We start from the raw sequence: 26,990 nt of genomic DNA on the forward strand, positions 1-26,990 counted from the left end.
TTACCGGCCGATCTTATCCTTTTGACCTAAAAGACTTTGACGTTATCTTAGGAATGGATTGCTTAGCTAAGTATAAAGCCAAAATCGAGTGTCATACCCAGAAAATATCTCTTAGATGGCCAAAAGGAAATAGGATATCTTATAAAGGCATAATCTTCCAGCCTGACGTCAAAATAATCTATGCCCTAAAGCTTCAGACCTGTCTTAGAAAAGGCTACTAAGTCTATCTATGCCAAGTAAGGGACGTAAACGTGGAAAATGAGGAGTTGACTCAAATTCGGATAGAAAAGGAATTTTCGGATGTATTTCCCAAAGAATTACCTAGAATGCCGCCAATCAGGGAAGTGAGTTTCAAGATCGACTTAGCCCCAGGAACATGACCTATCTCTAAGGCTCTGTATCAAATGGCACATGCAGAAATGCAAGAACTGAAGGTGTAGTTGGAGGAGTTATTAGAAAAAGGGTACATTCGACCTAGTGTATCGCCTTGGGGAGCCCTGGTATTTTTGTTCGGGAGAAAGACGAATCTTTGAGATTGTGTATCGATTATAGGGAGTTAAATAATGCCACGATAAAGAATAAATATCCTCTCCCGAGAATCGAGGATTTGTTCGATCAACTTCAAGGTGCAACAATATTTTCAAGGATCGATTTGAGATCGGGTTATCACCAATTACGAATTGCTGAAGAGGACATTTCGAAAACAGCCCTTCGTACGAGATATGGCCATTATGAGTTCACAGTTATGCCTTTTGGACTCACTAATGCGCCAGCAGCTTTCATGGACCTCATGAACAGGAGTTTCCAGCCATACTTGGATAAGTTCGTGATAGTGTTTATTGATGATATATTGGTGTACTCGAAGGATAAAGAGGATCATGAGGCTCAGTTGAGGAAAGTATTGGAGATTCTTCAAGAAAAGTAATTGTACGCCAAGTTCTCAAAGTGTGAATTATGGTTGGAAAATGTATCATTTTTGGGTCATGTGATATCAAAATAAGGCGTTTCCGTAGATCCATCGAAGATTCAAGCAGTGACCGATTGGCCTCATCCTAAGAACGTCACTGAAGGAAGGAGTTTCTTGGGTTTAGCCGGATATAATCGGAGGTTCGTAAAGGATTTTTTGAGAACGACCCAACCTCTCACCAACCTGATGAAGAAAACGACCCAACCTCTTTCCTCTCCTTGAATAACTGGATTAATTGAATTAATCACGTGATTCTTCAGTGTATATCTATATGTGTGTATGTGCTATGACTTCCAAAACTACTAACCTACTTGCAAAGTATTTTCAACTTAAGTATTTTACAGGATGGAGTTAAAATTACTCAGTTTTCTGATTTTTGGGAGATTGTCTCTCTTGTTTCTTTTCAATGTATTTGTGCAGTGGGTGATCGACGAGGGAACTAAAGAGAGATCATTTCGAGTTGTCATCCACTTAGCATATGATTAGCTTTCGCTGGAACTCTGAAACATTTAAGTAATTAGTATTGTTTAATGAACGATTTACTTTGTTGTAAGGATTAATGAAATTGAGTTTACTATGTTTTAATATAGCCTTGCATTTATTTCCAAGGAGATAAGTGCGGCGGTAACACCACCCGTCGAGTCGAGCCCTCATGGATTTTCTCCCCCAAACCCGAGTTTTGTCAATTAAAGAAGGGTTCGGGTCGGCGGGGGTGTTATATTGACCCAGCGGTCAGATCTGTTTCTGACACCACTAAGGAGAGGTGGTAGCTCGGTGAAGTACCACCCGAATTTTAGGGTATTTCGAATCCTCACCCCAACAATATGTTGGGCATTTATTCTGGAGTATTTATGCTTGTACCCAACCTCTGAGTTGGTGTCCCCTGCACGCTAATAGCCTAGCAGAAGTTAGTGTTCGGACCAATTATTTTTTCTAATAATAATAAAAAAAACATATTTCCTAAACAAAATTGTCAAGAGTGGCAACTCACATGACTATTTACACATCTGACTATCTGAGATCACATATGAAAACAAAAGGGACACTAAAACTTTGTTTGGTAGGAAGGATTTGGATGGAAAAGAAAAGAAAGGAAAGGTAAAAACAAACTTTTTCATGTTTGGTAAAAGAAAATGAGAGGGGTTTGATTGGAAAAGAGAGGAAGTGAAAGGAAAAAAATACTCTTAAATAGTTGCTTTCCTTTCCTCCCAAAATCGGAGGTATTTTACCGGAAAGAAAGCTAATAAACTTTTTACTTATGTTTTCTTTGTTTTCTTTTCTTTACTAATGACAACCAAACATGTGATTCTTCTTAAATCCAACAATTATACCAAACATTGAAAACCACAAGTATCTTCTTTTCCTTTCTCGTCCTTTCTTTTCCTTTCCATTACTAAAAAAAAATTTACCAAACCAAGTGTAAATTTTTTTTTCTATAGTATTCGCAGCTGAGGCAAATCCGAAGTGAAGTGTTGTCGAGTGGGAAAATCAAACAAAAGGGATTTCTCTCGTCGGCGTTAATGGGGATGATGTCATTAACGGAGCTTGATGACGACACAGTGCGTAGCATGTCAATTGGCGCCGTCTTCTCCGATTTTGTGAGTCTCTTCGTTGTTCTATTTCCTCAATTTCCCCTCCTTTTTTTTTTTCTCTTGTGCTTTTCTTATTTCTGTTTGAGATGTTTCTAACTATTCGACTACTTGATCATAATTCATGAAACTGGAAAATTGTAATTTGTTTTAGAAGTTTCAACCAAACGTATCTATAATCCTTACAACTTGACGGTCAAACTGGAATATTGTAATCTATCTTGGTAGTGCAATTGTCACTGCTTTTGGAGTCGAACTTTGGCTGTTTATTTGTGGCCATGACGATGGTGAAGGTAACATATATCCCAATTTAATCGCAACAGTGTCTCAGACTCTTATGTGCATGGGTTTAGGATTTATTTTATTGTTAAAGTTGATTTGATAGAGGGTAGTGGGTATGATCGGAATAGTGGGTGGAGTTGGTATTATTTACGATAAAGGTGTATGGTATAGTGGTAGAGTGAGAAAAAAAAAGGGGATTCAGGCCTTAGGTAGAAGTGCTCTAAAGTAAGTTGGAACGGTCGAATATTGACAGTGTTGCAATGAAGATGGTACTACTTAACCTAATACACAATGGCAATCAAATTTGGGATGTGCAAATCAACACTCAAAAGTGTTCTTTCTTTTTCTTTTCCTCTTATAGTATCATCTATCTCGAGTGGGTTTTGAGATAAGGGGCCTACTTCGTCGTTGCCTATGATCTTAAAAATAATTTGATGAAGTTTGGGTGAGACCAAACAGAGGTTCAATATTAGTTTCGACGAATGAGGGGCCAAAGTACCTTTCACTTGTAAATTAAAGATAAACATGAATGTTGCAATCATGTACATTTTTCCTTCTTAGTTCTACCAAGAGGCAAGAGACAAGAGGCTGATGAGAATCTCAAAGTTGCAAATGATTAGAAACAGTTATAGACATCCCCTCGTCAGTAGAGTTTTCTCCCTAAATACCCAAAACATCCTTCTATGATGTGTTGACCGCTAGGATATAGGGTTTGACCAGTACGATATAGACTATGGCATGAGGATAAGAATATCTTTTGAAGACTGGAAGGCAATAGGACCCCAGAATTGTGTTACTTATTCTAGTTGAAGGTTTTGATTTAAATTATCAGAGCCAAGATGGGAATGACTATCACTCTAAATATGGAGCATCCTATTGGTGCTCATTGGAGTTTGTCAAATGAGGATCTTGGTAGGCAAATTGAGGAAGAGGGCATGAAGAAGAAATTAAGAAAGAGGAGATAGAGAAAGAATTTATGTAATGAATTCTGGGAGTTTGATAGAGCTTGAATCTACATTAAAGAAATCATATAAGTCTCTTTTAAATAATCAGTGCTTCATGTGCTGATGAAACCAATCACCCCTTTTGCATACATCTTTACATGTCTTCCTTCAATTCAAATTCCTGTTTTTCTTTCGAGATTTTTTAATATGCTTATTAATTTTTTCATCATCTTTTTCCCCTTTGTATTTACTCTTCTGTCTCTTCTTGTATAATAACCTAATTCGTCATATTATAGTGTATTACACGTGAACCTGATATCTTGGTATACGGTTGATAATATTTATCCAAGACTATGCAGGGAGATTGCTTTCACCAAGTGGAAATAAATTATCTGTATTGCTTCTTAGATATTTGTAGTAAAAAAATTATGAGCTGGCCGTGATACTTGTTTTGTGAAAGCCTCTTGCCGTAGAATGACTTCGAGCTGTTCAGTCAGGTCAGTCAAGCAGTCTGAGGCTTTCACAAACCACTTTTCCAAGACACCTCGTAAAATTTCCTATTATGAAATTTAAGATCAGCTACACTGACATCCTCAAAGGACCAGTTTGCTGAGCAGTAATAATTCCCTACTCCCTAGTCACTAGACTATAGTCTTCTATATGTTTAATTAGAGACACATAAATAACTTTTAACTGATGGTTTAGGTTTTCTCAATGAAAGCGTAAAAAGTGAGGATGATTTAGCAACATTGCTTGCTGAATTACTTGAGCAAATCAAGATATTTTGCTGACATGCAACATCTATCTGCAGAAGCTCTCTAATCTTATAAAGTTTTCTGTAAAAGATCCATAATAATAAACAATTTTTTCTTCAAAAGAATGAAACTTTCCAATCTTAATGGTTATCTTACTGAGAGAGGAATAGTGAGAAGTGGGAATGCACGCAGCAGCTCTATTGTTACATGTTTTTCTTTTTGTTTTTTGACATCTTTGACTTGAACTTGTGGTTTTTCCTAGCAGGGTGAGAAGATAAATTCAATTGATTTCCACCGGACAAGTGATCTGTTGGTCACAGCAAGTGCTGATGATTCAGTTCGGCTTTATGACATTGTCAATGCCAAGTTAGCCCTCTGTCTGATATTAGTCTAGATTTGGTGAATGGTGCTAAGTTACTGATCTAGATTACTACTCCCTCCATCTCCTTTAACACTTCTCAATTCTCATTTTCAAAATCAAATTTCATAAATTCTAAACACAAAATCTCACCAATATGTAAGAAAAAAATATAGTTATGCTTGTTGATTCGTTTCAATGTCTACAATCAAAATATCAACTTTTTTATCATTTTTGTTAGGATTTTTTTTATTTACAACTACCCATAAGTAGAGGCTTTGATCTCTAAATCACCCTTAGATGGAAAGCTTATTAAAAAGACACATCTCTTTAGTTACATCTCATAGCCACCCTATGCCAAGAATTCGACAATTAACTATTAAATTAACATAGTGCAATAGTTATTTTAGAATCAAGACCTACATCAACTTAGTAAAAGAAAAACTGAAATTAAATACCCATCAACTCCAGTCTCCAACCCTAATCCCAACCCTTACAAGCCCCACCATAGCCACAACCCACCCAACAATAGCTTCTCTCACCACCATCTTTATCTTTTTGCCTCCTGTCGCTTCCTCTTACTGCGTCTCCTCTTCTCTCTCCTCCTTTCTACCTTTCCATCTTGACAGCAACAAGGACACCAACCAAATTCACTAATGGCACACCAACTATAACAATTAGATCCAAACACGGTACACTAAGTACAACAATTCAACCCAAGAAGAACAAAGAAAGATGCAGGAAAGAGAGAGAAAGATGTCTCAGATGGGGTCAGGCTTCACAAATCAGGGTGGGGACTGTGGTGGTTAGTTTGGGATGTCGGGTGTGCGTGCGTGCGAGGTACATGCTGCAAGACTCCATTACATGCATATTAAAGTGGGCTGGTTGAGTTGAGTGGTGGACATGACAATGGTGGTGGTGGGGGATATCGAGGTAGAACCAGGGGTGGGCGTGATCAGCTATGGTATGATAGGAATTTTTTTTATTGGGGTAGGGGGTCATTCTTGTAGTGGTGATGTTGAGGAGTTCTGAATATATATAACATTTTATAATTATTTACTGTACATGTTTTAACAGGAGTAAGCAAAAAGTTGGTTATCAAAGGATAATTACATCATTTAATTAAATAGGGTGGTCATGGGAATTAATGAAGCATATGTAGGTATTTTTTTCTAGGGTTTTTATTTGGGGGTGGCTTTGAGATCAAACATCAAAGTGCTACTTGTGGGTAGTTTTGAACAAAATTCTTTTTTATTATGATGTATATAAACATATTGATGATCAAAGCTGTGCAAAAGGCACATGAGAAGTTTAAATGAGGATGGAGGAAGTATGTCAATTAGTTTCTCAACATTTTTTCTTACATGTCTATATGATGACTAAAGAACTTGTTCTCGATATGATACTTCTGTTAATTTCGTTCACTGGATTATCTGGTCTTTTGAACAAAGTTTAATTTGGTTTATCTACTCATCTGCAATTCTTTCCAGACTTCTGAAGACCACATACCATAAGAAACATGGTGCTGATCGTATATGCTTCACCCACCACACTAGCTCGGTGGTTTGTTCTTCAAAGTATAACATTGATTCAACCGGAGGCAAGTTTAATTAAAATTGTTTCTTGAATGTATCCCATCTCAATAATGTGTACAAGCTCTGTGGCCTTTTGTCTGAATAGTTTGCTAAGATATCCTTTCTTCGCCTTTGCCAGAATCCCTAAGATATCTTTCCATGTATGATAATCGCTGTCTTCGCTACTTCAAAGGCCATACAGAAAGGTTTGAATATATTTTCTATGATTGGATAGTTAACTATGATTTGGCTTCTACAGTGGAATCATTGCTGGCCTTTTCCTTCATTTTGATTTCAAATCGTGCAGGGTGATAAATCTTGAAATTTTGTCATCCTTGAAATATTCTTTGACTACCTTTCCATGATATCTATCTTGTCTGATTTTTTGAAGCCTTGGTTTGCTAATGTCAGCTTATCTCTTTCTCCCTCTGTGTAGAGTTGTTTCCTTGTGCATGTCACCAATCAATGATAGTTTTATGTCTGGTTCCCTTGACCACAGTGTAAGAATATGGGATCTTCGAGTAAATGCCTGCCAGGTTGGTTTAACCTCTTTTTTAGATATGTATTCATGGACTCTATGTTGAAAACGGATTTGAATGACCGGTAGACTGTGTGATAGATCTGAAGTGTAATTCTTTTGCCCTGGGAACCTGTTTTTCAAAAAATTGTTGCTAAATTGGTAGTCTTATTGCTATGGGGCGAATAAGTTATAATTCTATTGGTCATTTTGGAGACCTTTGATGCATCAACAATAGATAGGAAGATGTTGACTAAAACATTTAGATGTTGATCTTCTTTGCCTATGCCTTCATCCATCAGTTAAAGGCACGTCAACCGACTTCAGCCTTAAGATGTCCAAGCTTATTTATTACACAAGTGATTGGTCTCTTCCTTGCTAAAAAAGGTCACCTTTATCTCATGATTACTTGGTTGCTATAATGCCATCCCATACTTAGCTATTCTTTGAGCTACCAACCCAATTCTATGATTGTTTATAAGAGGAATGGCACTAGTAGAACTTTGCGAGCAATGTCCTGGAAGATTTTCTCTCTCTCTCTTCCTGTTTCTTCATCTTTATTTATTTATTTTGTTGAATGAGTGTGGTTAGCACTGAATTCCTATTCACACGCACAAAAGAATCCATGGGCGCTTTACCCTTTTGATTCTAAGCATGTTCTAGGTACTACACTGCTATGTTACTCCGACTCATATATGGGTGTCGTATCCGAGTAGGTATCGGAGGATCCAACATCCTACTCAAAAATTTTAGGGCGATACTGCTATGAACTGATATTTTAGGGGAGGGTAATTTAGGTATTATCGTAATTAGTAGCTTGGGGAATAAGCTAGGTAGTTGTGCTAGGGTAATTACACTATATATAGGGATAATTAAAGAGAGAAGGACATGTTGAAAATAGATGAAAAATTGGGTGAGCTCTTGTAGTTCAATTGGGATAGAATCAAGCCTATCGAAAGCTTGAATATCGGTTACTTCTTGCTGTTTTTTTACTATTACTATTCAATCAAAGTTCATCTTCTTCTTTAATCTCTCTATTTTACTATTATAATCTGTCCAAGCTATGTTAATTCATAGCAAATGGTATCAGAGCAGAACAATTGATTTTTCGAGTTTTTCAAAAAAAAAAAAATGCAGCAGATTCGAAATCTGGTTAGAGAGGGGTTTGCAGAAATTATGTGGAGCTTGAACCCTTGTTATCCAGATCTGAGGAAGTTGCAAGTCATCCGAAATGAGCTTCAACTTCCTTTATTTGATGGACGAAATCCAGAGGAATGGGTTGATGAAATGGAAATTTTTTTCCATCTTTTCTGGTTCAGTGAAAAGGAGAAATTAGAGGCTGCAATTGTCGAACTTGAAGGCGAGGCATTGTCGTGGTTCCAATGGGAGCACCATCGTCGACCGTTCTACCGGTGGGAAGAATTGAAGGCGCTGGTTGCACGACGTTTTCGTACAACGTCGACAAATCTTGGAAAGGGTGGTCTCATCTGAATAGGGCAGCAGACATGGTGGAGAAGATTCCAGAAATAGGGGCATCTTCAACAAGCTTGCTCGAAGAAGTCAAAACCACCATATGTGGAGGTGGAGAAGAAATCCACCACAGTCAGATGAAGGTGAGTTCGGTGGTGAGCCTAAACCAAGCGGCGAAAAATAAATCTGAAAATGTTTCATTGTCCTTCTTTGGTGGATATACTGGCGGTATACAAGCGGGGGTTGCCTCTGCATTTGAAGTTTATGGGGGTTCTAGTAGCTTTGCAAGGGAAGCAGCCATTGGAACATCATTTGAGCAAGGTGGTGATAGAGGTGGTCCAGAATTCTTGGCCGGAAATTGCATGTTTGGTAAAACTGCAACATGTGGTGGATTGAATAGGGAAGAATATGGATTCTTCAAGGGCGGATCTGAAGCTAGTGGCTCTGGTGGAGGTCCGGGCTTCGCCGGCAGAGTTGCGGGTGGTCATGCGCTTGGTTCAAGCGGCGAAGAAGAGGAGTTTATTACTAGCGCAGCTGGCAGTGGCCCGAGCGGTGGCGACGTGGTAGGTGGTGCTGTGTACCGGGAGCTTCAAAAAATTTTTCAGAAGATTCCAGAAATGGAGATTCAAAAAGAGGAGTATGGGAGAAGAATTGCTGAGTCATTGATCAGCTTGAGGGGAAAGCTAAATATAGATGATGCAATTAGTAAGGGCAATTATGTAATTTCTCAAGAAAGCCCCTGCCAGTCAGCCAGAAATCACATGCTAGCAGCTACAATCTGTATAATTAATGAGATGGAGCCCACTTTGGAGGCCAAAATTTCTGAACCCATTTCCCCCCCTCTCCACCTACTAATCAACCCAACCCAGCTCTAGATGTCAACCCTCCTTCTAATTTCATGCTTACCCCAACTAGTGTGGAACACGTTTCTGGGCCACCACACTTAAATCTCAGCCCAATCATCTTTAAACCCATTCTCTTTCCCAACTTGTCCAGTCCACAAACTCCCAACTTTCTGATTTTTTCTTCGACATCTAAATTCACTCAGCTAGAAAAAAATTCTACAACCAAACCATTCAAGACTGCTTTTACTTTCCTCAACCCACCCCCTTTCCATCTTACCTCTGAAAATCCCAATTTCAACCACTCTTTACTTCTACCCCATGACAACTTCAAGGCTGACTTTTTCTTAGCTACACCACCAGAGGAAGAACAAGGACTCCACAATGAAGAGCTTGAACGCCAGTGGAAGCCGGGCATCAATTCTCACACAGACATTGCTAATTGTTGCCAAGGCCAGGAATTTCGTTCTAATTACTATCCACCTTGAGGACAAGGTGGAAGTTTGGGGGGCCGGTAATGCTATGAACTGATATTTTAGGGGAGGGTAATTTAGGTATTATCGTAATTAGTAGCTTGGGGAATAAGCTAGGTAGTTGTGCTAGGGTAATTACACTATATATAGGGATAATTAAAGAGAGAAGGACATGTTGAAAATAGATGAAAAATTGGGTGAGCTCTTGTAGTTCAATTGGGAGAGAATCAAGCCTCTCGAAAGCTTGAATATCGGTTACTTTTTGCTGTTTTTTACTATTACTATTCAATCAAAGTTCATCTTCTTCTTTAATCTCTCTATTTTACTATTATAATCTGTCCAAGCTATGTTAATTCATAGCAGATACTGCCACACGGCCAAGAGACTAAGACAGTTTCTTGATCAATTTTCTTGGCACGTCTATCACTAAAAGTGTCGGATTTTTTTTCGGACACTTTATTTTCATTGAAAAAGGAATAAAAAGCAATTGTGTACTTTTTTTAAAATTATTGTTCTCTTAAAAGTAAAAAATTGACAATAAAATTGCTCCCTCCGTCACAATACTCTTTACACTTTCCTTTTTTATCCGTACCAGAATAGTCTTTACACTTCTATGGTTGGATATGACCCACTATTATATTAATCTTTTTACCTTTTAACCATTGCCGCATAATACTCTCCTCCAAATAAAATGATACCACTCCTACTAACTTTAACCATTGGCGCACACATTCTCTCCATCAAATAAATAATAGTACTACTACTACCTACTAACTTCTATCACATCTTCCTTTTCAATAAAATAAGAATTGATCTCCAAACAAAAACTTATGATATGAAACTGCGTGCATTGATAAGTGTCAAGAGTGTTCTCGGACAAAGGGAGTAGTTTTTTTTTTTTTTTGGTGTTGGGCAAAACAACATGATAGCCAATAGGAGAATGGAACCTATAGTACTTACACCCTAGCAACTGCTCCTCTTATTCCTTCAGCTAAATTATGAGCTAATTTGACATGAGTTTATCTACCTTTTCTATCCTAATTCTGGCACATAACGATGCCCAGAATATTACACCTTGTAAATGTTTTATATGCTAACCGGTGCTTTATCCGGATGTCGTAAGGAGGTGACATTTGCATCATCAGTGAAGATCATGACCATTGGCCCCGTTCTCCATCCCTATTTTAGTCCTTGGAAAACCGCAAAGAATTATGTTTGCAAAGTCCAGGCACCTGTCTCCCTGCTTTCCGTGGCCGATCCTTTTCCGTGCACCATCCACTTGTATCTTTACAACATCCTGACTATCATCCCATGCCCCATAAGTCCAAACGAAGTCATCATGAAGTTGGCCTACCTCAGGTGGGGGAACACTCTTTATGGTCTCTATATGCGCTTTTCTTTCATTCTATGCGCCTCGCCATCGTTGCATATTCTCATGTGCCAACTATAATATCCTTGTACGGTTAGATGGGGTAGCGCTTGAAAGTGATTTCATTACGGTGGCACCAAAGTCCCCATATGATCATGACTAATATGATATAGCTGTCCTTATCCCCATGATCACCCTTTTTCAAATATGACAAGTTAGATAACCGATTCTTTAACGGGATATGATTATGTGAATCTACTCTGAACCCCAAATTTGACGCTGCCCAAACTTGTTTTGAGATAGGTATTCTCGGAATAGGTGCTCCATGGTCTCTCTTTGTTGCATGCGAAGTTTACACTCGAGATCTACCCGAGTTCCTCTTTTGAACGTTACCTTTTAATATTTCCTGATCAATCTCGAAATAAAATACTTTCATTTTGGGAATAGATCGCTACTCCCTATCTTTCTCCATAAGTAAATTGTATTTGAGGATGTGCATGTAACATGCTCCCGTAGCCAGACTTGATTGATTACTCCCCACTTGAAGACGGTAACTAGAATAGGTCATCTTTTCTTTCAGTTCTTATTGGGACTTAATCACTTAGTTTCTCTTGCTGCAGTAGACTCAAAACTCCGCCATAACATATCTTGGTCCCATGTTTTATGTAATCTCAACAATTTGTTCTTTCAATAAGCTTTCCATATCAGCCTTATCTTGAATTTCCAGCCACCCAACCCATACTACTTATCTCCAATTTTAATCCTGTCTTCCAAGCTCAGCTTGTATCCTCTGAATTTCTGCTTATCATTTGGTTGTGCTTACCGAACATAAGTGTTGGCTGTGAATATGTTGCATTTAGGACACGCGTTGCTAAAAGATTCGGGTTCTTGTGTAGCCTCCAGTTTGAAGATGAGGGCTTTATTCAATATCCGTACATCCCTAAACTCAAGACTACAGTCACTCTTATGTTTAATTGATTTCATTATATTTCAATTGTAAACCTGTTTGTTGTATATTATCCCAGCCCACCAAAATTTTAGCAAAAGCGAAGTAATTTTCTTTGTAATCTTCACGGGCACATATAAATAGTCATTATATGAGAGGCTGAGGCAACGAGGACAAAGTTCATCAACAATAGTGCGAGGTGGAGAAAGAGTTGAATACTGTCAGGAGCTTAAGACCTTAACCATTTTGTAAACAATAGGTTGGAATTTATAGCTGATCTACCATCTATTTCCATTGGGCTTCTAAGAGAGCTTCCAATAGGATTTTCATTTTGGACCCCAAGTGATTTCTTCAGCGATTCACGTATTGTAGGAGGGGTGTTTCCAGAGAATTGAATATAAGATTTTAAAAGCTGACTAGTTAAGCAGAGATTGCACAAAAGGTGTGCAAGACATACATCATGACTTCGCATGGCTTATCACCGTTTTTGAAGAAGTCGACGAATAATGAGTTATTGGTGGTGATAATCTCGCAATCATAATTTCTCTTAGTCTACGAGCTGTTTGTGCCCTTTCCACAGCCCTCCCAAGAACTTCCATACACAATTGGAATAGATAGGGGGAGAGGGGTCACCTTGCCGGAACTTGGCACAAGCTGTGAATCTATCGTAGGGTGTGTCATTAACCAATACTGAGAATGTAACATCGAGATACACTCATACACCCAATTTATCCATATTTTTTTATTTCCATTGCCCTTAGTTTGTGAATGAGAGAGTCCGGCCTGACTCCATCATACACCTTGTAAAGATCAGTTTTTAGGATCACATAATAACCATTTCCTTGCTTCTTCATTGAGATCCAGGAGACGAGTTCATGAGCTAGTAAGCAACTGTCATGCATCATCCAACTTGGCACAATGCATATTGTTGTTCCGAAATTAAATATGGAAGAACAATCTTCATTCGATTCACCATAACTTTCGTTATATTTTGTAAGTTGTATTACACAAGCTGATTAAATATGGTAGAAACTTGATGAGGTTGTGCAACCTTTGGAATGAGGGCTTTAAACGTCTTGTTGGTCTCGCTTAGCATATTTCCCTGACAAAGAAAGCGTTCACCATATCCCGAACCTGATGTGCTATATCTCCCCAAAAAGTTTCGAAGAAACCCGGAGGTGCACCATCCAGCCCGGATGATTTCCGAGACATCATACTAAACGCTGCTTCTCGTACCTTGTCCATTATATGGGCTTATTTCCTCCTTTACCCTAGGCAAATCCGAGAACCATTCCTCCTGAAAAGGTAACTGGCAGTGTAGTGGGGTTCAATAAGGAAGAGTAGAACTTGATGAATTCTTGGTTAATAGGCCCCTCATCTAAATCCAGTTCCCTAACTCATCGTGTATAGTACTTATTCCTTTTTCTACTTCTTTGACCTTTTGACTTTGGGTCTCATTTAGTTTCTTGAAAATTAGCAAATCACTTATTGGTGAAAGTTATGGACCGAACGTAAAAAAAGTCAAAAAAGCAAGAAACATAGTTGAAAACAGGAACTTTAAAAACAAACCCAACTCACATGAGAACGAAGAGGGGTAGGAAGAAGCAAACTCTTGACTAGCGTGAGAAACAGAAGGGGTAGAAAAGAAGCATGACCAGCGCCACCCGGACACCTCCTGCGCTCGCTGGAAAAGATTGCCGGCAGCCCATCTGTCAACGACCGCACCAGCTGACTCGTTTCCTCTCTTTGATAAAAGTCCTAACAACTGAACTCTTAATTTTGTGAATTATATCTCCAATTTTCAGAACTAGAGTTTACCATTTGAACCCTAGATCTTAAATTTTATCTTCTCTTCTGTCAACTTCAACCCTTGATTGTCGACACTTTACATATACGCGAATCGACACCCATTCCCAGGCGCATTGAGTGTCGTGTCGCACGTCCTGCGGAGTAGACACGTGACACTTCATGTCCATTACTGTACACTTTAATAAATTCATTTTCACCGTCAGGAAATTTCCTCTTGTTATCTGTTTCTTGTTCATTTTGATCTAAAATATTCTTAGATTTCTTGCTGGAAAGGATCTAAATACCATGCTCTTAACTTGAGTTTTTTTATTTCCAGGAGCATTTTTCCTTTTTCTCGTTGAAATTGGCGATTTATATTTGAACTTAACTATGTGGACAGTAGCTTACCTGCTGTGAAGCTATCGGAAAACAAAATCACTCCGCTTACTCTTTGATGATATAACCAATAACTGTTTCAAAACTACTCAAGAACTCGTGCTAAACCATTTTGAATTTGAGTTCATAATTCTAGGTAGAGAAGAGTGACTTGCCAACCAAACTTAATAAATTTAAATGAAAAAAAAGGTAATGAGGGACAATAGATATGGAATAAATGATTTGGATGATAAGTTTTAGCAATTAATAGAGAAAGGTATTGGGAATTGAGACTTGATTCTTACTTTGCCATATGCACGAATCGCGCAGCCACCCACGACAAAGAAATTGAGCAAAAATGCAATTGAGTGAGGAGTTTTCAAGACTTGGTGGGAAAATTGAGAGTTTAAACTTCAGATTTGCAGACTAGGGTACACGACATTGCAACCATAAGAGAGTGAAGGGGAGTATGGAAACTATGGGCTGTGCATTGACGGGCTTTGAGAAAAAGGTTTCTTATTTTAGGCTCATAGCCTCATAGGATTCATTTTGAGAACTTTATGTACGGGGTTAGAATCGCGGACTTGGATTACGATCTTATTGATTCTAATTGATTTTGAACAATCTTGAAGCAATCATAGACATTTAGTAACAAATGCATCGTATGAACGCACAATCTGACCATGTGTGTCATAATTTTAAAAACATTGGCCCCCATAATGATCTTTTATGTAATTTATCGTAATGTAGAGCATCTAACATGTACATTTGTTACCTTATGACCTTCTTAGAGGATTCATGTCTCATGATGAATCTTCTTTTAGCCCTCTATATCATCCTCAAAGAAAATTGGTGAAAAGATGCATTTTTTTTTCGAGGGCAATATAGTAATGATGATATAACAGATGGAAAGAAGCATTTCTTTGTATGGTGTTTGGGTGGAGGAGTTTAGTAAGAGGGTCCAATTAAATGGTATTGAGGTTAGGTTGGGTCAATTTTGGGTTGCCTTCTTGTGTACAAGAATATATGTAATCTTGTAAACTTTGAGCAGCTCCAAATATGTTGGAAATTATACTTTCTCCGTTTTTTTATTTGCAACACTTTCCTAGAAGGGAATTAATTAAGTACTTGCAATACTTTCTACTTTTGCTTTTCCTTTCTCTCTATCTCTTTCCAATCAGATGGGGCCCTCTCTACCTCTATCCTAACCAAATTTTGCATTGGAGTTGATGGAAAAAAAGTGTTCAAGTAAAAAAAAAAAACGGAGGAAGTATATGATTTGGCATATGACATGTATGATTGATCTAATAATGTCTACACACTCTCTCTTTATATATATAATTTTTTTTATCATTCACTATTTGGTTCTCATGTTTGTAAATTTGAATTTCTAGTGAAGGTTATTGTTTATTTGTGTTTAGTTGTTAAAGTTACTTTCTCTATTTTTGTGGAATACGTGTAATGACCAATGCCATATCTTTAACCAGTAATAACGTTGATTACGTGTTAGTAAATATCATATAATATTAGTTTTCTTGAATTTACACATTAAGACGAACATATTGGTTTAATCAAATGCAATCGAAGTCTGAAAAAGGTGAATCTTTTCGCTTTACTGTATAATGGACATCATATACTTTAAAATTAAAAGAACAATTAAATGAGAAATTAAGATAAAATAGAAAACAAGAATGATGAACTCAAAATTAAAACTAAAATCAAATAAATAAATTTATGAGTTAAAAGTATAATACAATTTAAAGGTAAATCGAAAAGATTAATTAAAATGAAACTACTGTATGATTGTTTGAGTGGGTGCCATTAGGGTTTCGGTCAGTTTTGATTCAAGCTAATTTCATGACTAGCCCAATCATCTTGGTTCGAGTCAGTTTCAATTGGAGTCAATCTAGCAACTAATATATTCATGTCGGTTCAGATCGTATCGAGTTTCGGTTTTCATGGGGTCGTCATTTCTGATGCTAATCCTTTTTGGAGTTAGGTCAATTTTGCCAGTTCTAATCATGTGAAGCTCACATCCTTTTATTCTGGAGTGGGTCAATTTTGCCAGTTCTAATCATGTGAAGCTCACATCCTTTTATTCTTTTAGACCACAAAGCTCTAAATTTTTGGAAGGAATTTCTCATCCGTACTACGTTTCTCAACATCTATAATGTATGAGGATTTTGAATTTGTAGTTGGGGCAGATATTGTTTTTACATTAATGCAATTTTCAATGGTCCATCTATATTTTTTGGAAGCATAATTGATTTGCAATTCTGCATTGCTTCTCTGGCAAAGGAGGAATGTGCAGCATCACAGAACGGATGAGGTCCATAACATTGTCCATGTTGAGTTGGAGGGCTGTCAAGTTAGGAGTTTTTGACTCTACATGCAAAACTGATGTTGCCTTCAAAGTATGCAAATTTTCTATTTGTTCTGTCAAATAGTCACCATTACGATGTTTGTCAGGTTTCGAATTTTATAATTTAGCTGCTGTGGTCATAGGCTGATAATAAGAGCAAAATCAAGTAATCATGATGCTAGAGGAAACGTGGATTCTTGTTTTTGGAAGGTCATGGAAGACTCGTGGTGATTTCCGAAGCTTCTTGAAGATTTTCATGGAGTTCGAGTTCTATTAAGACTCTTCATAGTTTTCTAGTTTTATTAGGATTCAGTTTGTATTAGAATTTTATTAGTAATAGGAGTCTTGTAAGATCAGAAGTCTAATCATAGTGGAAGTCTAACCTTGCAAGAAGTCTAATCTTATTAGAAGTCTAATAATATTAGAACCCTAAAGTTGGTAGAAGTTTATTATAGCTAGAATATCCTACCTGGGATAAGTTTTTCTTGTTTTGAGCTTATTAGGAGTCTTTCATTATAGTTTTAGTAGGATTAGGAGTATATTAGCGGTGTCATTAGCGATTAGATTAGAATTAGATCTAAAGCATGCTTTCGTTAATTAAATACATATTAGAGTTAATGAATTCCGAAATTCTCTAGTGTTTGACACTTCATTATTCATCTTGAAAGTTGGTGACTTTATCTTTAAGCTTTCACATATCAGTTCAGTTTAGTTTAGTTGATGCAATTCTTTAGACCACTCAAACAATACAAACCTTTTATGTTGTTCGTGGTGATTAAATTCTTTTATAGATTATAGATCATACTAAACCTATCTATCCCTTAGTTATGTTTCTTGGTGCTTAAATTTTATATACATTCATACTAAGCCTATACCCCTTGTAAATCCGCATGTTGTCTGGTCTTTCTAGATCAAATATATGAAATCATTTGTCATTAAATTTCAGTCAGAGATACATCGTTGGCCTGAGAAAACTGGTATATTTTTATCTTGTCCTTGTATGATTTGTAGGGGATTTTACGTTTGCGTGGAAGACCAGCAGTTGCATATGACCAGCAAGGTCTTGTTTTTGCAGTTGCTATGGAAGGAGGTGCTATTAAATTGTTTGATTCACGCTCTTATGACAAGGTATGACACCTTATGACCAATGTAATCACATGTGAGTTTACTTTTAACCGTTTTAATGTGTTCTGGAATGTCAATTGTAGGGTCCTTTCGATACCTTTTTAGTTGGTGGAGATAATGCGGAAGTCTGTGATATAAAATTCAGTAATGACGGAAAATCAATGCTCTTGACAACCACGAATAACAACGTTTATGTTCTTGATGCATATGCTGGAGAGAAGGTTATCTTTAGCTGATCTAGTTGATGATTCAGTTTTTATCTAGGTCTATGAATTACTTTCAAGCATAAACATGGTTTCTAGAAGTTCCTGTCACAGTGCTTCTGCCCTCATTTAAGAGATCGCATAATCCGTGATGCATATTTTTATTGATACACTTGGTTCATGCAGCGTTGTGGATTTAGCTTAGAGCCTTCAAGTAACACTACAATAGAAGCGACATTCACTCCTGATGGGCAGTATGTTGTTGCAGGTATGTTTTCCATTTCCTAGTTAATGTATGGAACTATGGATAGAAACACAACCCATGATAAATTGTCTTTCTTTTCTCTTTTCACACGCTTTATGTGACTTATATCAGCCCGTCTCTGCTGTTAATCCTTCCATTACTTCTGTTTGGAGCCCAAGCATTGAGTATACTGTAAAGTGAAGCACTATGCCTGACTTTTGTTGTTGGCTTAGTGTCATGGACTCCACTCATCTGAACTGGGTCTATACTTTAGCTTCAACTCTAGGGTTAAACTCTTTAATTGCTTTCTGTGCAGGTTCAGCTGATGGAAGCATGCATGCTTGGAACATTAACATGCGAAGTGAGGTGGGTTATATTCATTCTCAACTTTTTCCCTTCTTGTTTGCTATAAAAGCCCTTTCTTTTGTTGTCTCTGTTGTGTGTACTCTCACTCTAAAGCATCCAATTTCAACGACCTTAAAAAGAGAAAAAATTGGTTTAAATTAAACTAAATAAATATTAGCTCTTAATAATTTACGTGCATACATAATTAGCGTTTAAATAATTAACTTAAGAGACACAATTAGCGTTTTTAATATAATATTAAATTAAGAGACACATGGACATCAAGAAGGGCTAAAATTGCATTGATTTAATAATAGGCTGCAATGGTGCAATAAATATTAAGTGGATTAAGAATAAAATACATTTAATTAGCGTTACGACCAAACTTCCGCCATATATTGGCAACCAATTCAATTTTCAAGGATTGATGCACATGCTGATTTTCAGTTGCGTTTATCGGCCATGTAAATGTTGATATCTACGATTTGATCATGATAATATTCAAATTGGTCGTCATCATTAATCGTGTTTCTAGTGAACTAAGTAGTATTTGCGTAGTGTGCATATCTATCTCGTTCATCTTCCACGATCATGTTGTGCATGATAATGCAAGACAACATGATATCATTTAAGATTTCCTCATCCCTTGCTAGGGATGGTTTTCGAACCAAAGCAAACCGAGATTGCAGCACCCCACACAACTGCCGTGTACTTGTACTAGTAATTGAATTGGGGCCTGAAAAAGACATAGCATGAAAAATTTACCGTTCAAAAAAGTATAATATGATATGTTTTGTAACATAATAATATAATAATTGTTCTTTTTCCAACCGTTTTCTTACTAGATAGCTCCAAAATTTCCTTATTTGACATATTGATATTCTTAAGAACATCAAAAATTAACTTTCAAACTATATCAATCAAATAAAGTTCTAACTACCCATTGAAAAGCATTATTTGTCTAACCTTAGTTAAAATGAAATTACGAATTTTCATAATCTTATATTACTACAAGTACTAGTGTACTACCACAACAAAGAAAATAAAATACTATATTATAAAGCAACCAACTATCAAATAGAAAGAAAAAAAACATGAGTTGAATACTACCTTGTGTTGGAGTGGATCAAATGCCCACTTAGAGAGGACACGTGGGCAACAAGAATTAAGAAAATGGAGACGAAAAAATAGGAAAAGAATTAACTTGTCTAAGAGTTAAGTGATGTACTAATGTACTGGCATCCTTCTCTTTTACTATTTATTGAGAGAAAAAATTATATAACAGAATGGAGACGAAAGGAACAATAGGAAAAGAATCTTTTGAAATACTTGATCTTCATCATCTTCTTCCTCTCTCGCACACATGCAAATCTTCTTTCTCCAACAACACCCTCTTCATGAATCAATTTATTTAATTTCAAAAATCTATGATTTTCTGAACTGTTGTTTGTATCTTAGAGTGGAGTGAAGAATCAAAATTAACAGAGGAAATTAGGAATTATGAGTAACGATAAACTCCAAAAGCCATTTGGCAGAATTATGCCAAGATTTCTTTACTTTTATGTCCATTGAAGATATGAGTGTTCAAAATTAGGTCCCTCCAATTTGGAGGCCTCTTCCATAGAATAGCTTGCATAAATAACTTATTCTTGCAAGAGTTTGAAGCCATGTACTGATTGAATGAATGTTGCCCATTTCGGATATATACCATTATTGAGATAATAACCCTTGTCATGTTGGTTACCATTCACTATAAAGTTCACGGGTCGTGCTTGACTGTCTTAAACATCTGGAAAAACATGAGATCGGTGAAGAACACTCAGGTCATTGCACGAACCCGGTATCCGGAAGAAAGAATGCCAAATTCATAAGTCAAATTTATAAGCAACTTCAAGAACCAAAATAGGAAGACCATCTCTTCCTTGATATTGTGTTTTCGATGCTGTCGGGCAATTTTTCCACTCATAATGCAGTGCATAGATTAACCTATGATGCTGATCATGCTTGGGAATCCAAGCTCCTCACGTGATTAAAGAATTTTTGCCAAATCATGTGGATTTGGCCGTTTGATTGTTTCAAGCATGTACTTGCAAATTAGTTGATAACGTCCTTTGTGAATTTCATTAACGCTAATTGTGTCGTGCTTTTACTAATTTACACATACTCTCAATCCCGGCTGCCACTACCTTGATAGTGTGTGTACAATTGTATAAGAGGATGAACCTAACCGTCCACTACCAGTACTATCCCTTTTTTATGTGAGCCACTCGTCATTTGCAATTCATAATAAGAAGACTAACATGTCTCTTCGACGAAATAAACGAGGAGGTCTGGTTGTTTAGAAAGTCATCGTCGAACAATCGTCTATGACCTTCCTCCTGGCCTTGATTAAGGTGGCAATGTACACCACTCTCACGATTCTCTTGTGCAATTCTATTGTGTTGGAGTAATATTTGATATTAGAGTTGGAAAAGTTGGTTGAATGACATTTATCAAGAAATTGTCATTTTTTAATCACATTTGCCTGGGATGATCTTTTCTCCTCAAAACTAAAGGAACTTGAAGAGTTGAAACCATTGCCTCAAATGGTAAGCATTCATAAACAATGTACATTAGGAGTGTAAATGATGCGAGTGGAGTTCGAGTTTGGGCCAGCTTCACTCGACTCGTTAGCATTTTGAGCCAAGCTCGAGTTGAGTCGAGTTTTAATCGAATAAATTTCAAAGTAGCTTGCAAGTGTCTCGAGTTAAAAGCAACCATAAGGTAGAACTATGTCGAATTTAAACATTTTGCTATAGATTATTGGGAATTCGACATAATTCGAAAATACGACTTCGGTCGCTGTAACGGGAACGATCGCGGTTTCGTTGGAACATAACGGATTCGTTTGTCGCAGATCGCATCACAAATGTGGTATAGATTTGGAGGGGAAAGATCTTCCAATTTGTCTAATAAATAAAAATAATTCTTGACTTATGAAAATTTTGGAACCTATTTTTGGAAACTAAATATAATAGGAAAATTTAGAATATAAAAAAAATAAAGAGTTGAAAAACTGAAGCTGTAGCGTGAGAAACTGAGAAAGTAATAAAGTGCAACACTACCACCAAATAAAATAAGAGTATAAAGTGCGGTACTATTCACAAGGAGAGGGGTAAGCAAGCAGCACAACGGACCCCCACCATAAGAATAAAAAATAAAAAAAAATAATAATGAGTGTCAACGGCCGTCGCGGCGTGAATTTTTTTAAAAAAATCGCACAAGTGAAATTTAAACTTTGTTTTTCTTCTATTTTACTTTCTATATCATATTATGTCCGAAACTCTTATAAATACAATATTTGAGGTACTATGATGATATTTGAACATACTTCAGTGTAAGAGTGTAATTAAAAAATTAAAAAAAGGATGAAAATTAGGTGATTCCACGTGAGGGAATAAAAACTAAAAGGGAAAGAAAAAATAAAAATGATGAAAAGAAGAGAGAGAAAGAGATACTTTATGAGTTGCAATTATCACGTGACTGGCAGTCACAAAATAAAAAAGAAAAAGAGGAGAGAAAAGAAGAGAGAGAAAAGAAGACGATCGATATAAGAGAAAGAAAACCAACAAGCACTAACCTGCAAACAAGCCAACCACCGGCAGCTACAGTGCTAGAAGCAGCCGAAGATGACTCGTCGACCTACTCTGCCATGACCGGAGAAGCAGCGTTGCATTCCAATGCATATTAGGGTTTTTTCGAAATTAGGGTTTGCAATTTAGGGTTCGATTCGCAGTAATCTAATGAAATTAAAGGAGGGGTTTTACTCGGATTTGAGTTCTACATCCTCGGTAAGCTTTAATTTAAATAAAAAAAATGCTTTATTTTCAAATTTTAACTCAGATCTATAGATCTTGCATTGGCTCTTCTTCTTCCTCCACCAAAAGAACTGGACTTCTTCAAATAACGGACGTTACGTGATTGTAATGGTTCTGGAACGCCGTTACACCGTTACGTAACGCCATCGCGCCGAGTTTGGTGTGAATTCCAAATCACCGTTCTAGAACGGTATTTAACGGAACGACCTCTCTGAAATCCGTTACAAAGCGGCCGTTCCAGAACGGAACGACCGAGTTTTTGTTCCCTGGTGTGGTAACTCAAGGGTGATGCTCGATGCGGTGGAATATGGGCGAATCAAGGTCGATGCGATGGATAACAGAAGATACACAGTCGTATCGTCCTATATCGCGGACTAAAATAATGAGGCAGTATGAACCGGTGAATATCAGTTCGACAACTTGGGGAAGCGTTACAATGCAGCCAAACCGAACGGAACGATCGTATTTTAACACTATCAAATTCGAGCTTCTCACGAGTTTTCGAGTCGATTATCGAGTTGCTTAACCAGACTCGCCAGCATCTCGAGTTCGATTCGAGCTCACTCGAGTCGAGTTTTGACCGAGTTTTGATTGAATTGGTCTCGATTAGCTCGCGATTTGTCTCGTCTCATTTACACTCCTAATGTTTATTTTTTATTTTTTTTGAGGGGAACTCCTAATGTTTATTTAAGTCCCAATTGTTTTGGTAACTCTATTTGTTGTTTCTTTAGAGTCACCTATTGTTTTTGGACCTCCAACCTCTCCTTTTCTCTTTCAACATCTCCACTCCTTCAATCTCCAATGGAGCCGAAGTCTCTCATTATATGAGCTAAAAGTTGAAACACTCAATTGTTTCATCAGCCACCCCCCTTTGCCTTCTTCACATTATCGGGTCGTTTTTCCACTTCATGTCCTGGTAGGTATGCTGACATTCAGTCATTTCCATCAACATTCGGCCTTTCACCGCTACTCCTACTTCCAAGTGAATCCACATTTTCTTCTAGAATCTCCACTCTTAGACTATGAATGGAACCGAAGTCTCTCATTAAATAAGTTTAAAGACTCAATTGTTTCACCAGTCACCCCTGCCTTTGCCTTCTTCACACCATTCCACTTCACGTCCTTCACTACTTGTAGGTTTGTCAGATATTGAGTCACTTCCATCAACTTTCGACCTTTTATCGCTAGTCTTGATTCCAGGTGAATGTACATTTTCTTCTGGAGCATGGGACAACCATGTGGATTTTCCAATGACTTCTTAATTATGACTCTCTTTATTTAGGAAATTTTTTCAACATTTTCCAAGCATGCTCGAGAGGAACCTACCATGTTTCCTATTATGCAATAAATAAGCTTCTCGAAGAATGTCATAATCGTTTTGACCACTCTCTTCCTTCCAAGAGCTTCATCATAAATTGCAACCCACCTTAAAAAACCAGTGGAGCAACTCTACTCTAACTACCTTTCACCATATCTGCATTTCTTGGAGCTATATATGTTAGGTTGGCTCTTCTTGCAGCCTCGAACGCATCCCAAACATTTCCCCAAAAGACGCATTTCTTTTGACTCGTTCCAACCACCTTATTAAGTGAAGTTTACATAATTGCTGTGATAAGATTTTCATCTTCAACTCAACCCCAAACCCTTTTGTTGCTACAATCTGTTTCTAGAGGTCGTGGTATTTGTGATTGAGTGAGTGGTGGTTTTGAGGGAGGTGGTGGCTGACATAGAGAAGGTGATAGTAATTGTAAAAAGGATTGAGTTGGGTGAATAAACTTTGTATAATCCTCATCTTCTTGGCATTGGCCATCTTTATCATCACCATCAACTTCAACTAGATCCCAAACCCTTCAACACTACAATTTGTTTTTGGAGGAGGTGGATTTGTGATTGAGTGGGTGGCGGCTGCAAGGAAAGTGGTGGCTCACAAAGAGAAAGTTGATAGTAATTGTGAAAAGGATTGAGTTGGCCGAACATAACTTTTCATATTCATCATCATCATCTTCTTGGTATGGACCATCTTCATCATCACCATCGCCACATGGTTTGGAGATGATTCTTTTAGGTATTGAGAAAATCCGTAATCATAATCATATTGATATGAAAGGTTGACATTTCGATATGAAACTTCATGTTAAAATTATCATATCGAGGAGAATAATTTTGAGAATTTTCACTCCTTTGATTCGTGATTATCTGAGATGGCGGGTGATAATTTGAGTGATTTTGAGAGGTGTTTCGATGATTTCGTTGTCTAGGCATTTGGCTTTTTAGCAGTTTTGGTTTTGATTTATTCCATAATTAGGATTACTAGAATCCATAATTATGGTGATTTTAAAAAAGAGCAATGGAAGAGTATTGAAATAAAACAATTGGAAAAATTAGTGAAGATAGAGAAAAGTAGTGTATAATATTGCAAAATGGATCTCTATTTGTAGAGCTCGAAAAAATAGAGTTATTGGTTTTTTTTTTTACTTTGTATTTTTTAAAGTTGAACCTTTGCAAAATTAACAATAATTAATTATCTCCCCTATAAAACAAGTGCATCCTGCACTTGGCGCTGACACACGTACTTTAATTTTTTCTTTCCGAAAAAATTAAAGCTCGCCAAATTAGACGATGCGGGGGCACTCACGCCTGATCTTTATTCCACTCGAATCATACCTCGAAACTTCCTCAATCATCTCATAATCTTTGTTCTACTCATGGTTAAGGGCCCCAAATTAAAGATTGACATCACAATCTTATTTTCCGATCATGGTGTATGGATACTCTTAGTTTCTTGTTTAAATGCATCATCTTCATTTATGATGATGTAACTTTTGGAACCTTGATTTGCATACTTGAATGTGCAACGGCTCCATTGTTTGGATTTTGCTTGTAAATGAGCTCCTGCCTGCGCTTGTATTTGGTGGCGAACTTAACGGAGTGAGCTGTTAAAAAATGGGGTTTAAAAGCAGGCTTTGGAGCACCACTTTGAAATTAATGGAAGTGTAAACTTTGGTAGATGTAACAGTACAGGATCTAGTAGCAATATCGTGTTCAAGTGACCTTCAGTTTGACTATCTTCCAATTAGTTTGCCATTTTCTCAAGAATTTGATGTTTCCGTAAGAATAGGGATCCCACTAATTTCGATACATTTGAGCCTCCTCTTTGGTAGGCTCCAGATAATTCTTGGGAAGCCAACCGCTTAAAGTTTCTTGAAAACTAAATATCTGCAGTTCCAATTGCTGTGTAGCTGCAGTTCTGAACTTTCAATTCAATCTCTTTTTTTTTGTCAGATGAGACCACCTCACTTTAATGTAGTAAATTAGTAAAACCCTTTACGTGTTCAGTTAATTTGTTGTTGAAATATAATGAATTCCTCCAGAAGATTATTCTTCTTGACGATCCTCACTATCTGGAATCCGTGGTATTTAGAAGACTGATCATCAAATATGTAAATTATCTTATTCATCTCTGATGCTATACCGTAGGTTCGCCAGTAATGACATTGTCCGGTTCTAATTTTGATGACAAAATAGCTGAGCATTTTGACTTTTGATTCTAGTTGATGTATCTTGCTGTAATAGTTTGACTTTTGCTTGGTTTTGTTCGAAAAAAGTACCAAACTTCTGTTGGGAATAGTTCTTCATTTCGACACTGATCATACCAAATTAACATCCATCTTTATACTGTCCATTCCCTTCCTGAGCACGTTGACGATGCAGAACTCAGAAAGATCTTATTGCTGTCCAGTGCTCACTATTGGATACCTTTCTAACGAAAAAAAAGCAGAAGAAACCCGTACACTTTGTTATCCAATATATACGTTTCTTCTACCCTATTACTACTACTCTAGTAGTATCCCAATTTAAGCTGGTAAAGGAACTGAAGCCTGTTGTAGCAGCAATTATGTACATGATCATCCTGCAGGGCTTTTTACTGTTGAGCGGTTTGAGTTCTGAAATCATATCATGTTGAGGTCGCGACAGTGGGAAAAAATAAGTCAGGTCTCACGACCAATTTCTCGGTGCAATTCTGTGCCTGTAGTCTGTAGTTATCAACTTATCTTAATTCTTCTTTGCTAAAATTACTATCTGCTGTGTTTTAACCCACATATGGATTGCTCAAGACTCATCAAATTAAGGGCATACTTTCTTTCTCTGCCAGGTAGCACGGTGGAGTAGTCAGATTGGTGTTCCATCCTGCCTGAAATGGGCACCACGACGAGTAATGTTTGTGGCAGCTTCTAGTGTTCTCACCTTCTGGATACCTAACCATGAGAAGATCACTGGGGAATCCAATACCAAGGATGCTGATGCTGCAACTACTTTCCCACTGACTGCTAATAGCATGGGCGTATAGGTCAAGTTATGCCTTAGACAGTCCAGAGCATTACAAAAAAATCTAATAGTATGGTCAAGAACCTGGTTAGAGGTAACTATAGAAATTGCCGGAAGTGGACACATGTACATTACATGCCAATATGATTGTATACAGTATACCTAGTATTGTAGCATGTGAACTAAGATCGACAAACAGTGAGTATGAGAAACCTAATCACTGTTTAGAGTAGTCCAACCGCTGCACTAATATACTTTTTGTTTTTATTTATTTTTTGA

At 37.3% G+C, this 26,990-nt stretch overlaps 1 protein-coding gene across 2 annotated transcripts; it reads left to right on the forward strand.

Moving 5' to 3' along the window:
* The first annotated feature begins 2,386 nt into the window (after nucleotides 1–2,386).
* Nucleotides 2,387–26,990, forward strand: LOC104907473 (protein ANTHESIS POMOTING FACTOR 1). 2 transcript variants are annotated; one of them, XM_010696408.4, is made up of 10 exons: nucleotides 2,387–2,565; nucleotides 4,800–4,903; nucleotides 6,386–6,495; nucleotides 6,609–6,675; nucleotides 6,906–7,005; nucleotides 17,623–17,739; nucleotides 17,820–17,957; nucleotides 18,126–18,207; nucleotides 18,500–18,549; nucleotides 26,539–26,990. In XM_010696408.4, the coding sequence occupies exons 1-10, from the start codon at nucleotides 2,488–2,490 to the stop codon at nucleotides 26,731–26,733; spliced, it is 1,041 nt and encodes a 346-aa protein (XP_010694710.1). In that variant the 5' UTR covers nucleotides 2,387–2,487; the 3' UTR covers nucleotides 26,734–26,990. The 2 variants fall into 2 exon arrangements, with proteins under 2 accessions (XP_010694710.1, XP_010694711.1); XM_010696409.4 differs by having other exon boundaries at nucleotides 2,388–2,565; nucleotides 4,803–4,903.

Source organism: Beta vulgaris, chromosome 4 (assembly GCF_026745355.1).
Source record: "Beta vulgaris subsp. vulgaris cultivar EL10 chromosome 4, EL10.2, whole genome shotgun sequence".
In the NCBI taxonomy this organism is placed as follows: domain Eukaryota; kingdom Viridiplantae; phylum Streptophyta; class Magnoliopsida; order Caryophyllales; family Amaranthaceae; genus Beta; species Beta vulgaris.

Excerpts from the sequence above, each read along its gene's own strand:
- LOC104907473 (XM_010696408.4), top strand. The coding sequence starts at position 2,488 with ATGGGGATGATGTCATTAACGGAGCTTGATGACGACACAGTGCGTAGC. Across the intron at positions 2,566-4,799 it reads GCGCCGTCTTCTCCGATTTT|CAGGGTGAGAAGATAAATTC; the intron begins GTGAGTCTCTTC and ends GGTTTTTCCTAG. Across the intron at positions 6,676-6,905 it reads TTCAAAGGCCATACAGAAAG|AGTTGTTTCCTTGTGCATGT; the intron begins GTTTGAATATAT and ends CCCTCTGTGTAG.